The sequence below is a fragment of the Myiozetetes cayanensis genome, unplaced genomic scaffold (assembly GCF_022539395.1).
Source record: "Myiozetetes cayanensis isolate MyiCay16 unplaced genomic scaffold, myiCay2020 scf6-25, whole genome shotgun sequence".
Lineage (NCBI taxonomy): Eukaryota > Metazoa > Chordata > Aves > Passeriformes > Tyrannidae > Myiozetetes > Myiozetetes cayanensis.
In genome coordinates, this window is record NW_026087853.1 from 47,709,031 (window position 1) to 47,722,885 (window position 13,855).

Below are 13,855 nucleotides of genomic sequence, written 5' to 3' on the forward strand. Positions count from 1 at the left end.
GAGAATCCACCAAGTGCAAGGACACATTAACATCAGACCCAGGTTCTGCCAGGCAAGTCTGAAAGAAAGATCACAGCCTTGCAGGGAGCTCCAGTGACTGTAATACACAACTGACCCAAGGCCGACCCCAGAGATGGGAGCCCACTTTCCTTACCTATTATAAAGCCCTTCTAAATGAAACTTTAGGAAATTAATTTTATTCAAAAGGAACTAAAAAGAAAACCCCAATAAAGGAAAAATAAGACAGAAAGTGCTCTAGGATGATGCTTTTTAATTGTTATTTTATATCTTTAAAAACAAATCAAACCATTAAAAACATTATAATGTGCGGAAATTTCCTGTACAACAAATATGAAAACAACAAAATTTGTACATCATTTCATGATATTCAACAGTCACTTATTTGAAACACATCAACTTTTCCCTTCTTAAGCAGGCCCCAAATGGGAAAAAAGAACAGAAATGCAGGAGATGTAATTGTCACACTGTGGAGCTTTCAGTGGACAGCTTTAGATAATCAACAGCAACAGAAAACACCGACCAAAGAGACAGATCTCAGCAATTATAACACAAAGATCAGAGGGTAGGGAGAAAATAATTGCAGGAATTCAAGTCATCTTGACCAAGACAGATCCACAAGGTAGTGGAGCATTACCTGTGCTCCTCCTCTTCCTGCAGAGACATCCAATAAGGCAGGTCCTACTTATTCACATCGTCACTACACCCAACTTTTATCTTAACAACATTTTAAGCCTTATCAACTTTTTCCACCTATCAACATGAGATCAACAGGTCATTTATTTCAACCTTCAGTCTCTTCTCACAATGAGTCAGTTTTGGGAAAACACATACATACAGTTTTATTTTAAATGGATACTCGTTAGATGGTGCCACAAGCGAGAATCTGATGGTTGCTTCCAACACCAAAATAATGGGACAGATCTGACTGTTTAGGTAAGAGGATTGGGGCAGTGGTCAGGCAAAACCAGTTACTGTTCTAGCTAGTTTTCTGATCTTCTGCTGCAACATTATGAAATCAACATCATCTAGCATGGAAGACTCATCTCCCTCTCCTCTGTGCTATACAAAACAAGGGCCTTCAGAAGCAAGACAGCATTCACCACCCTAAGGCAGCAAGCTCTTGGGAGACCTGGAATAATGAATACTGGCTCTGTGCTCTGCACAGATGTGCTGTAACTAAAACAGTAAGAGTTTAAAAACAAACAAACAAAACCAAAAACAACAAACATGACTGTAAGGGGCAGACTTTCCTCCCTCCCAGTTCCTTTGGAATGGTTCTGTTTGGTCCAAGTGGTTTATCTTTGTTTGTCAACTGACAGCAGCTTAGGAAGACTATGGGTAAGAGATCCACTTTGTGGACAGTCAGCTTGGATGGAGCTGGTAGGATCATTAACCTCATAGTAGTTTTTTTTGTTTTGTTGGCTTTTTTTAAAAGTATTTCAGAGAAAGACAGGAAAAATATATTCAAGAACCCACAAGTGGCTGCTAAAAAAAAAAATACATATATAATAAATTTAACCAAAATAAACAAAACTCCAAAACCAACCAACCAATAGCTGAACTGCACTGTGGCCGGTTCTCTAGTTTTGCTGACACAGCACACCACAGTTTCACAACAGGTTGTAAAGAATTCCTCAGGATATTTGTAAAGTTACAGTTGTGCACCAGGAATTCCTACATTTTCCTTCAGCTGACATTGGATCCTGTGAGGTTGCCAGGTTCCACTGTAAAGCCACATACATTCTTAGCATCTGCAGCCTTTTCTGACAAGTCTACTAAAACAAAGAAAAAACCCTCAAAACAACAAAAAAGCAGCAGAATTCCAGGGACCCTGGTTATTAAACCTTCATAAGATTTTTCACCTCTTTATAGCTATTCTATAGCATTATTCATCAACTTCATATTCATCTGCAATGCAACCAGTGCAATGACCCGAAGACCAAAAAACACACCCTCCCCCCACCCCAAGCTACTTAAGTCCTTCATTGATAATGCCTTCCTAAGTCTAACAGTTATGTACCAGCACAATAAATCCAATCTGATCCTTGACTTCTGAAATCAACAACTGGAGGATTTCTGCTTGCTTGTTCTGTTTCTGAAAGGACCAGTTAAAACAACAGCAGCAGTACATTGCAAGTAATTATAAAACAATTACATTGGAACAATGAGATGCAGGCAGGTAAGATGTGTCTCAGTCTTGAATGGCTAAAACAACTGAGAAATTTGTCTTTACAGCAGAATTTTGTACAATGTGTTTTGGTAGAAACAGTAAAGCCAGTGAATCATTTGGGAGTGCTTGAACACTTGGAACCTTAGTTTCAACATTTTCACAGATTTATATATTTGAGGAAAAAACAACAACAATGATAAAAAGACACCAACCTGAGAAAAACTCTATTAGAATAGAGTGAGCATTATTCAGTAAATCATATATTGCACCTTTAAATAAATCATTATAAATTGTATAAAAACAGAAATATCAGCCAGGAACAGGGAGGAGCTACTCTGTCCTTCATACACACCCACACACACCTCCTCGCACACACATTCACAGATTCACTTTCTCTGGTTTTTTTTCTACAGTTAAAGCTCAGAGTGACAGACCACACTCCTTTTCCTCTGGCAGAGGCACCAAAACATTAAGGCAGGGGATATTTATGGTGAAATGCAAAAACAAAGCTCACCTCCAAACTTCTGGAGAGTCCTGCCAACAGTGCAACTACAGTTAAGTTTGACATAAGCCTTATTTAAAAATCTGTGTTCTCATTAAGAGTTTCATACAAAAATAAAATCTCTGCTGTTTGTTTTTTTTTTTCCTAGAGTAGCAACTAGAAAAGGCACAATTTCCAAGTATAAATGTCCATTTGAAGGAGCCATTTGTACTCCTTTTTTTTTTAAATAAAAAGGAACACAGAAAAAATAGATCACAGAGGCACATATCTATTAACTAAGTAACCAGATACAGTAGATAAAATATGTTCCTGAAACTTATAATTAAATATATTAAAACAGCTCACAAGCCTGGTGTCTGTAAATGAAATCATATAAAATCGTAATAAAAAGCTTGTGTTATTATTTTAATATTTAAATTCTAGTTCACTGTTCATACTGCAAATGCTATTTCACCTATCAGTACTGTTAAATTCCCAAGAAAAAAAAAGCAAGATTCCTCTGTTAACTTCAAATGGTTTTGCTTGTGTTGTGTTGGTTTTTTCTTTTTAACATCAACCTGCGTCTCCTGCCAGCATTGTGTTTTTCCTCCTGTAGAGCTCTTCTCTGAATGCAGACAGAACTGGAGAAGCCAGACATGAGACACTGCACACAATCCCAGAAAACATGAGTAGAACACCTCCTTTTCCTCTGGGCAGGTGACACGTCCTGGAGAAACTGCATTCCTGCTGGACTATGCGTGGTAGCCATTGGCCTTCCCGAAGCCTGGCCCAGGTGTGAAATTTTCATAGATTGCCATTGCTGTCATGTTTTGGTAAATAAGATCAGTTTTCTTCTCCCTCTGGGATTTAATAATATCCATAACACACTGGTTTAGGAAGACGTACTGGTCCTGATAGGAGAAAAAGAGAAGGTAATGCATTTCTAGAAAACATCTGATTTTCAAAGTAATTCTGCCTCTGAATGTAGATTTTGCACTGCACTGAATGTTATCACAAAGTATGTTTTAGAACTTGTGTGTGTAGTTCATAGAAAATAGAGCTGGAAGGGACGTCATGACGTCATCTGACCATCATCCCCATATAAAACCAGGATCAAGTTCATTGTCATGCCTAGTGCCCTCCTAAAAGACTTTCACAATAGAGATTTTACAGCCTTTTTCAAATCAGCTTGAGTTAGTTCACACACCTTTCTGGATCAAACTGATAATTTCAGCAGGAGAACCTGTATTCCTGCAGAACACAAAAGAAAAGATGCACATTGAGACCACCTGACTCAAGATAAATCTGGCTCACAGATAAAGGATAAACCCCACACGGGTAAAACAAGCTGCAAAAAGAAAAGTCTGCTTTGGGATTTGATTCTTTCCAGCTGCAGATGCCAGTCCTACAAAGTACTCTTGCTTGGATGTACGGTGGCCCCTGGCTGCGACTACTTCTGTGGGAAGAGATGGAGCAGGAAGGAGGGAAGTTAAATAAAGGGCAATTTTGACTCCTTAGTATCTTATCTTCCTGTAGTTCTAAGCTATGTCTTGAGTCCACGCTTCCTGGATTATTATGCACACTCGAAAAACGTGCTGCTGGGCCCAAGCCAGCCTCACCTCAGTTTGCACCATTAAAGGCCGGTGCATGCGGAGGTCGTACACCACTCCGTACACATCCACGGTGTTCTCCATTTCCATCTGCTGAATCAGGCGGTCAATGGCGATGAACGTCCCCGTTCTCCCGACACCAGCACTGCAATGACATGGGGAGGCTGTTTACTGCTTCTGCTGATTTCTACCAACCACCTGCTGGTCTGATGAAAATCCAGTGAAACTGGTACAATGTCTCCTATTATTCCAGTGGCACAGGTAATAAAAGTCTTGGCAGCCCAGAGGGGTGGCTCTCACCACCACCAAGAAGGAAGGAAGGATGTGCTGCTGGGCTCCTCAACCGTGCACTCACACAAGATTATATTGAAAAGCACTTGAAAGGACAACTTTTTCAGCTAAGTTTTCCAGGCTAGGAGAGACTATAATGAAATTTTGTACCACTTACTTTGCTACGTACATAACATTGCTAGTTTCTGAAGCACAGGCAAAGGTTTTAATTCGGCTCATGTCTTGAAGCAAAGAAACTTATTTTGGTTTTAATCCCATTGGAAAAAAAAAAAATCAATCATAAAAAAGCCACAAGATAAAAGCATGCCTAGCAGAAACACGTTCTTCCTACCTGCAGTGCACCAGAGTAGGAGAGTCAATTGGATTTTGACTGTTGTACTGATGAACAAGGTGTCTAAAGTCGATGAGAAGGTCTGTTGTCTCTGGCACTCCGTGATCCGGCCAGGAGGTGAAATGGAACTGCCGCACCGTGTGGCTCTCTGGTGTGTTGGACTACAGGAATATACATTAAAAAACCAACCAAATCAAACAACAAACCCACAAGCCTATGAAAACTGGCTTCAGAGGAGCAACAGCAGGGGCTTCCTGCCATATGTACTGGGCCAAGCTCAGCTTCAGTGAAGATGCCTGTTACAAAACGTGCAGGTATTTGGATCGGTGATATTCCAGTTTCCCTATTCCTTCCACTACAGTAGGGAATACTTTGAAATAATTTTCTTTTCCTTTGACTTTACTCTGAGCTCTTATCTGCTGCATTGTATTTGCTGATGGGGCTAATTGCTCAGTCCAGCAGATATTACAAGTATCTGCATAAGCACAGGGTTATTTTATATATTAACAACTAACAAGCAAGGCAGTACTTACCTTTTCTACAGTGAAGTCCCTTATTGTCCATTCTGGAAGGACAATTTCTGAGACCATTGTCACTATAATGTCACCATAGGTCTTGGATTGCTTGTCTGGCCAGTACTGCTCACATTTTGTCTAAGAACAGAGTTACACAGTTAGACACATGACACACAGCAACAAAGCAACTAACTCTTAGTTTTAAATAATACACCACCTGAAGCAGAACTAGAAAGCATGTCACCTTTCTCAAGAGCTATTCCAGGGCAAGAGAAGTTCTACCAAAATCACTCTTTAGAGAGAATAACCCACCCTTAAAGACAGCAATTCCACAACTCTCTTGAGGCAATCTATTCCAATACTTAGCAGATATGAAAATGGGAAAAAACTAAAAGAAGAGTTGTGCCTATTTGATTTAGAAAATAGTCTTCCACCAAGAGGATGGTTGTTAAAAGAAAATGGTCAATCTCCAAACTACTACAAAATTAAAAGGGATCCAGCTGCCTTCAAGAGACAGTTCAGTTTTGATAAAAACATACCCGAGCTTGTTCCATACATTTTGTCAACATAACAATAGAGTAGATATTCTTTTCCCAAATCATTTGCCAGAAGTCATCTATAGTATTGGGCAAAGGACCCTGTGCAGCAATAAATGCCTTCTTTGAGTTATAGCCCTAAGAAGAAAAAACAAAATCAATATATATATATACACACAAATGGGCATCAGTGAGACATAAAAACTGATTTTAAACATCATTAAGGGCTGTTAAGCCTACATCAGAAAAATAAACATTATATTTCATTTCAGCTAATGAAGCAACTTACAGGCATATAGTTTGCATTAATATAATCACCAGATCCAGGGCTTTCATTTGAAAGTTTAACACGAGAAATATCGTCTGCAGAAAGAAAAAGGGAAAAGACAATCATGAATTTTAGAACTGGAACCTTTCACCAAAATACTGTTTATCTAATGCATGGTTTCTAAATAAGAGGTGTTTTGGAACAGTGTGCATTTTAAGAATAAGAACAGAACTTTGGGAATCATAACTAGCAGTACTTTTATAATGAAAGCCTTCAGAAAAATGAGTGGTCAGGCTAAGCACTCAGAATACTCAACACAGTTTATTTAGTTTTTAAACATGGTATGGTTCTGCCTATTTATATATTTTCAATCCAACAAAAAATTTACTACAGTTTTAATTACTGGATAAAAAAAGAGTCATCTGTCTCCTGCTGCCATTGTAGCTGATGTTTTTCCTCCAAAGCATCCGTAAGTACCCATCACTGTTCACCTTTCAATTCCTTCTTACACTCTGCTACATTGGGATGCCCACGGGCAGCTTGGCAGTGCTTAAGACTCTTCGTTCATCTGCAAAGCTGGCCTTATATTTCTTATAGCTCTGCCTATCTATCTGTCTGTGGTAAACTGTTATCCTCTTGTGTTTCCAACCTGGACTGCAAGTTTCTCACCAATGGAAAATGAAAGTTATTTAATTAAGGGAAAGTTCTTTGAAGGAATTTTCTTAAGAAACACTCTTGAGGGAAAGCTCTTTCAGGGTTGCTTGTACAGCGATTTTGGGAAAGCAGCAGCTCAAATTCAATCATTTGGAAATGGAGAACACTTGAAACCTCTGGGTACTTTTGGAGCCAGATTAGCCAAACCCAAGGTGTTCACCTAAACATTCGACCAAGAGAAGGTGCAAAACCAAAGAGTGTAACTCACATGGTAAGACATTGTTGTATCTGTTTTTTCCCCTGTTCTCAGGTAGTTCAGCAGCAAATTTGGGCTGATGAACACCAGCAGACTTGAGTTCCTACAATAAAAAAAGGATTCATGAGCACCTGGTCCTGGTTTCACAATCACACAGAAGCACATGACAAACAGACAAATACGCCAAACAAACACTCATGGTCTGTGCTGTAAAAGCAGACATGTTAAACTGGGATAAATGACAATAAAAAACCATCTTATTACAGGGTGGGAGGGTGACAGTGACAAACCTGACAGAGAAGGGATTAATACAGAATGTAGGAATTGCAGTGTGTTTAAAAACCAGAGATGGGCTTTGAAAGCCTGGAAACAGTTTTGCCAAAACACAGTACTGATATCAATGGCACACTAGTTGGACCCAAGGCACAGAACTACTTTGCATAAGCTTTACAGACATTACAGGGAGAAAGGGAGCAAACACATCATGAACAGACTGAAGGAAGGCAAGGTGGAGCACCAGCCTGTAAAGTACAATCCCAGAAAGAATTTGAAGAATAAAGTCAATTAAAAACTTCAAGGAGATGAGTAAAAACCCTAATTCTTTAACAGCACACATGACAACGCAGAATCCTTCCTGACATTTCCTTCCTGTCCTTTGTACCTTGGGACAATTGAGCTTTAGCACGTCATAAAAAAATATTTATGGTCAGTAAGCAAATCATAATTGCTGTTTCTCTGACTGCTCCTCTGAGCTATTCACAGGGTGTGGTTTGCAAACCACACGTACACACTGAAGAAGTCAGTGAAATTAGCAAGAAACCTGTCTTGCTGTGTACTAAAAAAACCTCCAAGATGAGAAGAAAGAAGTGCAAAAGTTAAATAGTATCCCTCAGGCTAACCCTGCAGTGTGACCAGGACAAGGACTCGGGGGTCCTGTCTCTGGTGAGAGGTCTGACCAGCAGGCCATGCTGTAGGCTCACAGGTAGTGATAGCAATTCAGGACATGAAGTATTTACCATGCACTTCAACTAAATTTGGAGCTGCATAGGGGAAGGGAAGGCTATACATACAGCTTAACAGTCTTGATAATAAAGGATCCTCCTCCTTCCCTTCAGTAAGCCTTCTGTATGCTCCATAGAAAAGCTGATTTGACTTTCAAAACAGTATTTGTCATGAAGCTCTCTCCACTGAGGACACATACCTCATACTCTTCTGCAAACCCACAGTTGGAGTCAGCTTGCTGCTTCTTAAAGTAGGACTCAAAGTTCTCCACTTTGATCATTTTTGATCTAAAATGAGAAAAGCCATCTATCAGCAACTGTCATTAGATCAAGAAACCATGAATTAATTCAGTCAATGTGTTAGAAAGTGTGCTTTACTTACTTCTTGACCCTTCAGGGGAGGGAGGGGGGAAGAAAAAAAGGCTGATTAGACACATGCAGTTGTATTTTTCATTATGTGAATCTAAGAATTAAAGCATGACTGTTAGTTGCAGCCACAAAACTGTGCATTTACAGGGGACAGGGTATCAAGGCATAGCATATAACTGCTCTGTTAAACCAAGGAGAGAATAGTACATCCTTCAAGGAGAGGAACATTGCAGGAGGCGTCAGTCAGCCACTTACTCCCACTAGATTGACCCCACTGTCTGGTGCATTTTATGTCAACTATCAAAGTCTACACAGGTGGGATTTCATGGGGATGCTCTGGTCATGCCTTTCCATCAGCACAAAAATGGGTGCAAAAACCAACAATGTGGTTCAATTGCACTGCCTGTGACTTCCAATATATTATGGCTACTCCCCCATAGCCAGCTTTTACATTCACAACATTATCTGAATTAATGGCTTCAGCACACAAACAATAGAGAAAATGCAGGTCACAGGGCTCATTTTGCCTGTGTGCACTTTAGCAACGATTTGGTTTGTTCCCTCAATGTGCACGAAGCCTGTGTTTCATTCAAACATCCTGTTTTTCAAAATCACGTGGAGCATTTGTGTGTCTAATGGTGATTCATGAAGCGAACATTCAAATCTCTTAAGTGGCTCTAGAAGTCTTGATCAATATGATTATTTTTAGTCTGCAGGTTGGGGTCTTTAAATTCCCTGAGGAATTAATACTTAAAAATTCCATATAAAACCACATAGAAAACAAGTATCTGGGTTCAGAGTAATTATTGCGAAAAATCACTTGATCTCAAAAAAAAACATATGAAAGGACAATGAACTTACTTAATTGGAGAAAAAGACACTTCAGTATTTCTTTTATCTTTCCTGTAAGGTGAAAGAAAACAACACAGTAGTTTCACAGTAGAATTTAATGGCATTTATGAGATTTCTGACAACAGCTATTTCTTGTGCCTGCTGAAAACGATTTCTTTTAAAGCATCTCATTCTGTGAAAAAAACCCCAAACTCCTGAGATAAACCTTACACCTGGAATAAGAATAAAATACTTCATCCTTCATTTGGTGATGCCATTCAAGGGGACTTTTTCTTTCTGTTGGAACCACAGTATAAATCCTGAACAAAAAGCACATATTTTGGTGGAATAAGTACATCTGAGGGATCTGCACTGCTAGGTAACATCTCAGGAGAACTGCTACTGATACCAGAATCCCTACAGTAAGTGTTCAACAGTGATGATTTTCAGTCATAATGAAAGTGGTTGTTGAATGAAAACAAGTGTTCTCATTGTTGTACAAAGTTATTGGGCACAATTTGGAAAACAACTGCAGTTAATCAAAGAAACTAAGAGAACTGGACTAAGGGCCTTACTTAACTCTTTACTTAACTCTTTAGAAAGGATTTACTATATATGATCAGAAGCAGAAAAGAGCCTTTATGGACTCTTACATCCCAGATTATTTGGAAAAGACTGGAAATCGAGAGACCAGCTCAAACCTTAGGCAACCCATCAGCTTCTGGAAATTCCAAAATGGAAGTTTCATTTGACAGGGAGTTAAAAAGCACATTAACGGAAAACTTAAAATCAAACCACCTAAAAGATACAATTACATATGCCTTTTAGCACAACAGTTTGTGATGTTTGCTCGTTTCTAAGTGAGTAACTTCATAAGCATGCCTGAATGGTGAGGCACTAGAACAGGTTGCCCAGAGAAGTTGTGGATGCCCCAACCCTGGCAGTGTTCAATGCCAGGTTGGATGGGGATTTAAGTAACCTGGTCTGGTGGAAGGTGTCCCTGCCCATGGCAGGGGAACTGGAATGAGATGATTTTTAATGTCCCTTCCAACCCAAGCCTATTCTATGATTCTATTCTATCAACTATGATTTATTTTGTTTAGCTCTTCTGAACTCATTAGTTTGTAACTATGGGGTTAAACAAAGTGATTTAACAACTGGTTTGATACTTTGATTCTAATCTGTAACATATGAACAACATTTTTAATACAATGTATTTTAAAGCATCATGACAGTGGTTAAAACAGAGAGAGATACAGAAGTGAAATACTGGTGTTCCTCAACACAACAATGATAAACATACATTACCTTCTCCTTCTCCAGAATATGAACCCCCCTATAGCGACTACAGCAAATATAGCCAAAAGGCATCCAATAACCACTCCAGCAATAACACCTGATAAAAGAGAACGAGTATTACTCATTACTGATTTACCTCTTCAGTAATGATCTAACTCAATCAACACAGTACAGCAGAACTTTACAAGTGACACATGCTCCACTCTACTAAATGCCTTGTCTTTACTCAGTCCTTTGGCAGTACCAGTATTGAAACCTCAGTAAGAATAATAAAAATATGATAAATTAATAAAAAATTGGGATCAAGGGACCACTATCTGCATTCCAATACACCTGCTTCTAGTTTACCAGAACTGTTAGAACATCACTTTCTTTTTGCTACTTGTTGCTATACCAAAGTCTCACTGTGCCATCCAATCCCTTTGAGTAGCACAACATTTGGCTACTCCTGCAGTGGAAGTCATATATGTTAAAAAGGGATCACCTGCAGAACTAGCAAGGTATGAATTTACGGAGCAGTGTCACTGCAAAGCTGGAAACCTTTCACACAGAGAAACCAACGGGTGTTTTGATATTCTGAACCTTGCCATAATTAAGGAATCTCCACACGCTGTGTATGTGCCAAGCCACCAATCCTATATTTGACTTTAACTATACCTGGATCCTGGGGTAGTAAAACCGGTTCAGAACAGGGTGAAAATGATACATAACTATCTTCTCCCTCAATCACGTTGGCCATAAAGGTTATATTAGTGAAACCTGCAACACATGCCCTGTTTAAAAAGGAAAAGGAAAAAGCAAAACAGGTACATTATAGGTTACACTTAACAGCCTTAAGCAAGATCTGTAATTTTTTCATTAGCTGATCTTTCAGATTTCAATTGCAGAAAGCTTAACAAAACAGTGATTTGAAATAAATACCTGTATGAAAGAAGTGGAATCAAAGGTCCGTTTTCGTAGCCATACATTCTGTTTCCCTTGCCTACATTAACGATGTTTTTACCATCCTGAGAATGGAAAGAAGGTGATTCTGCCTGCTCTGTTTCTATGACGTATGTAACATAGGTAGTTGTCTTCTTCTTCTTGAAATCTTTGTACGTGTTGTTCAATTTAGACTTCAAAGACTCATGACCTTCAGGAAAAAACAAGGACAGATGTGGTATATACATCATCCACTGGTTTTACATCAGTTGGCACAATGGCTGAGATGATTGCATTAACCACAGCTGACATTATTCCGTAAGTACTGCCTGAAATGAAAGGCTGAATGCAACAGATAATCTCAGAAATCTCTTCTACTGCAGTGCAATCTACTGCCCTACATCCCTACTTCCCAGTGTTACTTGCTTCAATCGGCTTTTGAGTTTACTTCTACCATGTAGAGTGTAGCTTCTGTGTAAAAGGTACATTAATGGTGCAACCTGGTGCCCCATGGACATATTTCATTATATCCATACATGTTCTATCAACTATCATATGTAGAGACTACAATGAAAATGGTGTAGAAAAAGTCAATTGGTATTTGGTAACATTGTGCTACCCCAACAGCATCAAGCCTCATTCAGGATGACACTAAACTTGTCCTGACGTTGTTCCTTGCTCTAGCTTACAAGAAGTCTCACACCTAAATTTAAGAAATGAAAGAGTTAATTTCTGCCTTTTCTTGACATAGACAAGCATTGGACAAAACAGTGATCAGAACAGTTTCCTTTTCAGAAGACTAAAAACAGGCTACCCCAGGGAGCAGTGACCAACAGGACACCGTTCGCAGAACAGCACCACTTTACAGTATCTGTTATAGAAGATGAACCTTAGAAACTTGAAGCAATTACACAGTTGAGGCACCTGTAATCTAAGAGGTAATAAACAAACTCAATCTACCACTTGTCCAAAAACTCAAGAGCAAGCAAGCTGACACAAATATTCATAGTGTTGAGGGAGAAGGAAGAATCTCGCTCATTTGACCGAAGTTTGCATACACTGCTCTCTAGTGACTGCCTTTACAAAGCTAAAAGCTCCTTCTAACAGCAGGTATAGTATTGAATTCATCTTTAAAAAGGAGAACAGGAGCTCTGAAAGGGGGAAAAAACTCTCATAAGTTTTGTACAGTTCTGTAGGAACAAGGGTTGATCTGCCACCAGTGAGCTGGTGGTTCATTGCCACCAGTAGCAAAGCTCCCATCAGGGTGCAAGACAACTCTTCTAAAGCACTAGCTTGGCTTCATTAAAAGCAGCTTAGGGTGCAATTAACTCAGTTGCCTTCAAATGCGTGTTCAATACTACCCAATATACGTTTTATGTCCTGTCTTGTCCCTAGTTTCAATTCCAACAGGATGTACATCCCAGGTTATACCTGTAGCACCTTGTGGATGTCTCGGATATCATCCTAAAACAGCCTTAGACACTATTCCTTACCCAACTGAATAAAGTCCCCTCTCTCTCTCTCCTAAAGGCAATGCTGCCTGTTTAAGAACAGAGAAACACATCTCAAGAATATTTGTGCAAATTCAACACTATACAGCTGAAGCAGTGCTTGGCTGTAAGGCTATTTTCTGCTCCTATCAAAGCACTCACTCTACACTGTAAAGGCAGGCAATCTTCCTCTCTTATTTCTTGAATACCTTACGATTAAAGAAGAATGCACCAAATCTCATCACAACTAACCAGGATTGGCTGAAAGTACAAGCAGAGCTGCATACAAGAGACTGGCATTCAAACCAGCAACTCTGGGGCACCTAAGTAGATGAATGAAAAATAGGAATTTTTTACTCTGATGGGATATATATACATACAACATCAGTGCAGAAGTTTCCTATTTATACTATATATGTATGTATATATATTTATATACACACACATATATATACACACAGACACACACACACAAACATTTCTTGGACATGTATTGTATGGAAAACCATAGAAGAAAGATCTATGGTCAAAATTCTGTAAGATGAATTTCCAGTGTTACGACAAAGCATAAGCATGAATGCCAAATCCCACTTGGCAGAGATTATCTCCATCAGGTGCTTTATTCCTTCAGTGCACTGGCAGAAATGAAAAGTTGTTCAACTGGAAACTGTGCTGCAAGGTAAGTTCCTTAATTTAATGATTCATCACCAGACATTCACCAATTAAAGATATTTCTTACTTTTGATGCTTTAAAGACACCAGTTTGACAGACTACTGTCTAGTTTTCTGTGGCATTCAACCTCCCACAGCA

The 13,855-nt window shown here is 39.2% G+C and overlaps 1 protein-coding gene across 17 annotated transcripts in view; it reads right to left on the reverse strand.

Moving 5' to 3' along the window:
• Window positions 1-251: 251 nt before the first annotated feature.
• Window positions 252-13,855, reverse strand: part of PTPRJ (protein tyrosine phosphatase receptor type J) — a 74,084-nt gene continuing 60,480 nt past the window's right edge. For all 17 annotated transcript variants that reach the window (XM_050335818.1, XM_050335807.1, XM_050335814.1 and 14 more), the window contains 12 exons: window positions 11,555-11,765; window positions 11,291-11,406; window positions 10,643-10,730; window positions 9,365-9,406; window positions 8,335-8,422; window positions 7,146-7,236; window positions 6,245-6,318; window positions 5,959-6,093; window positions 5,438-5,557; window positions 4,905-5,065; window positions 4,292-4,427; window positions 252-3,583 (listed from right to left, as the gene is read on the reverse strand). In XM_050335818.1, coding sequence (XP_050191775.1) covers window positions 3,425-3,583; window positions 4,292-4,427; window positions 4,905-5,065; window positions 5,438-5,557; window positions 5,959-6,093; window positions 6,245-6,318; window positions 7,146-7,236; window positions 8,335-8,422; window positions 9,365-9,406; window positions 10,643-10,730; window positions 11,291-11,406; window positions 11,555-11,765 — 1,421 coding nt within the window. In that variant the 3' untranslated portion in view covers window positions 252-3,424. The remainder of the gene's footprint in view (window positions 3,584-4,291; window positions 4,428-4,904; window positions 5,066-5,437; window positions 5,558-5,958; window positions 6,094-6,244; window positions 6,319-7,145; window positions 7,237-8,334; window positions 8,423-9,364; window positions 9,407-10,642; window positions 10,731-11,290; window positions 11,407-11,554; window positions 11,766-13,855) is intronic.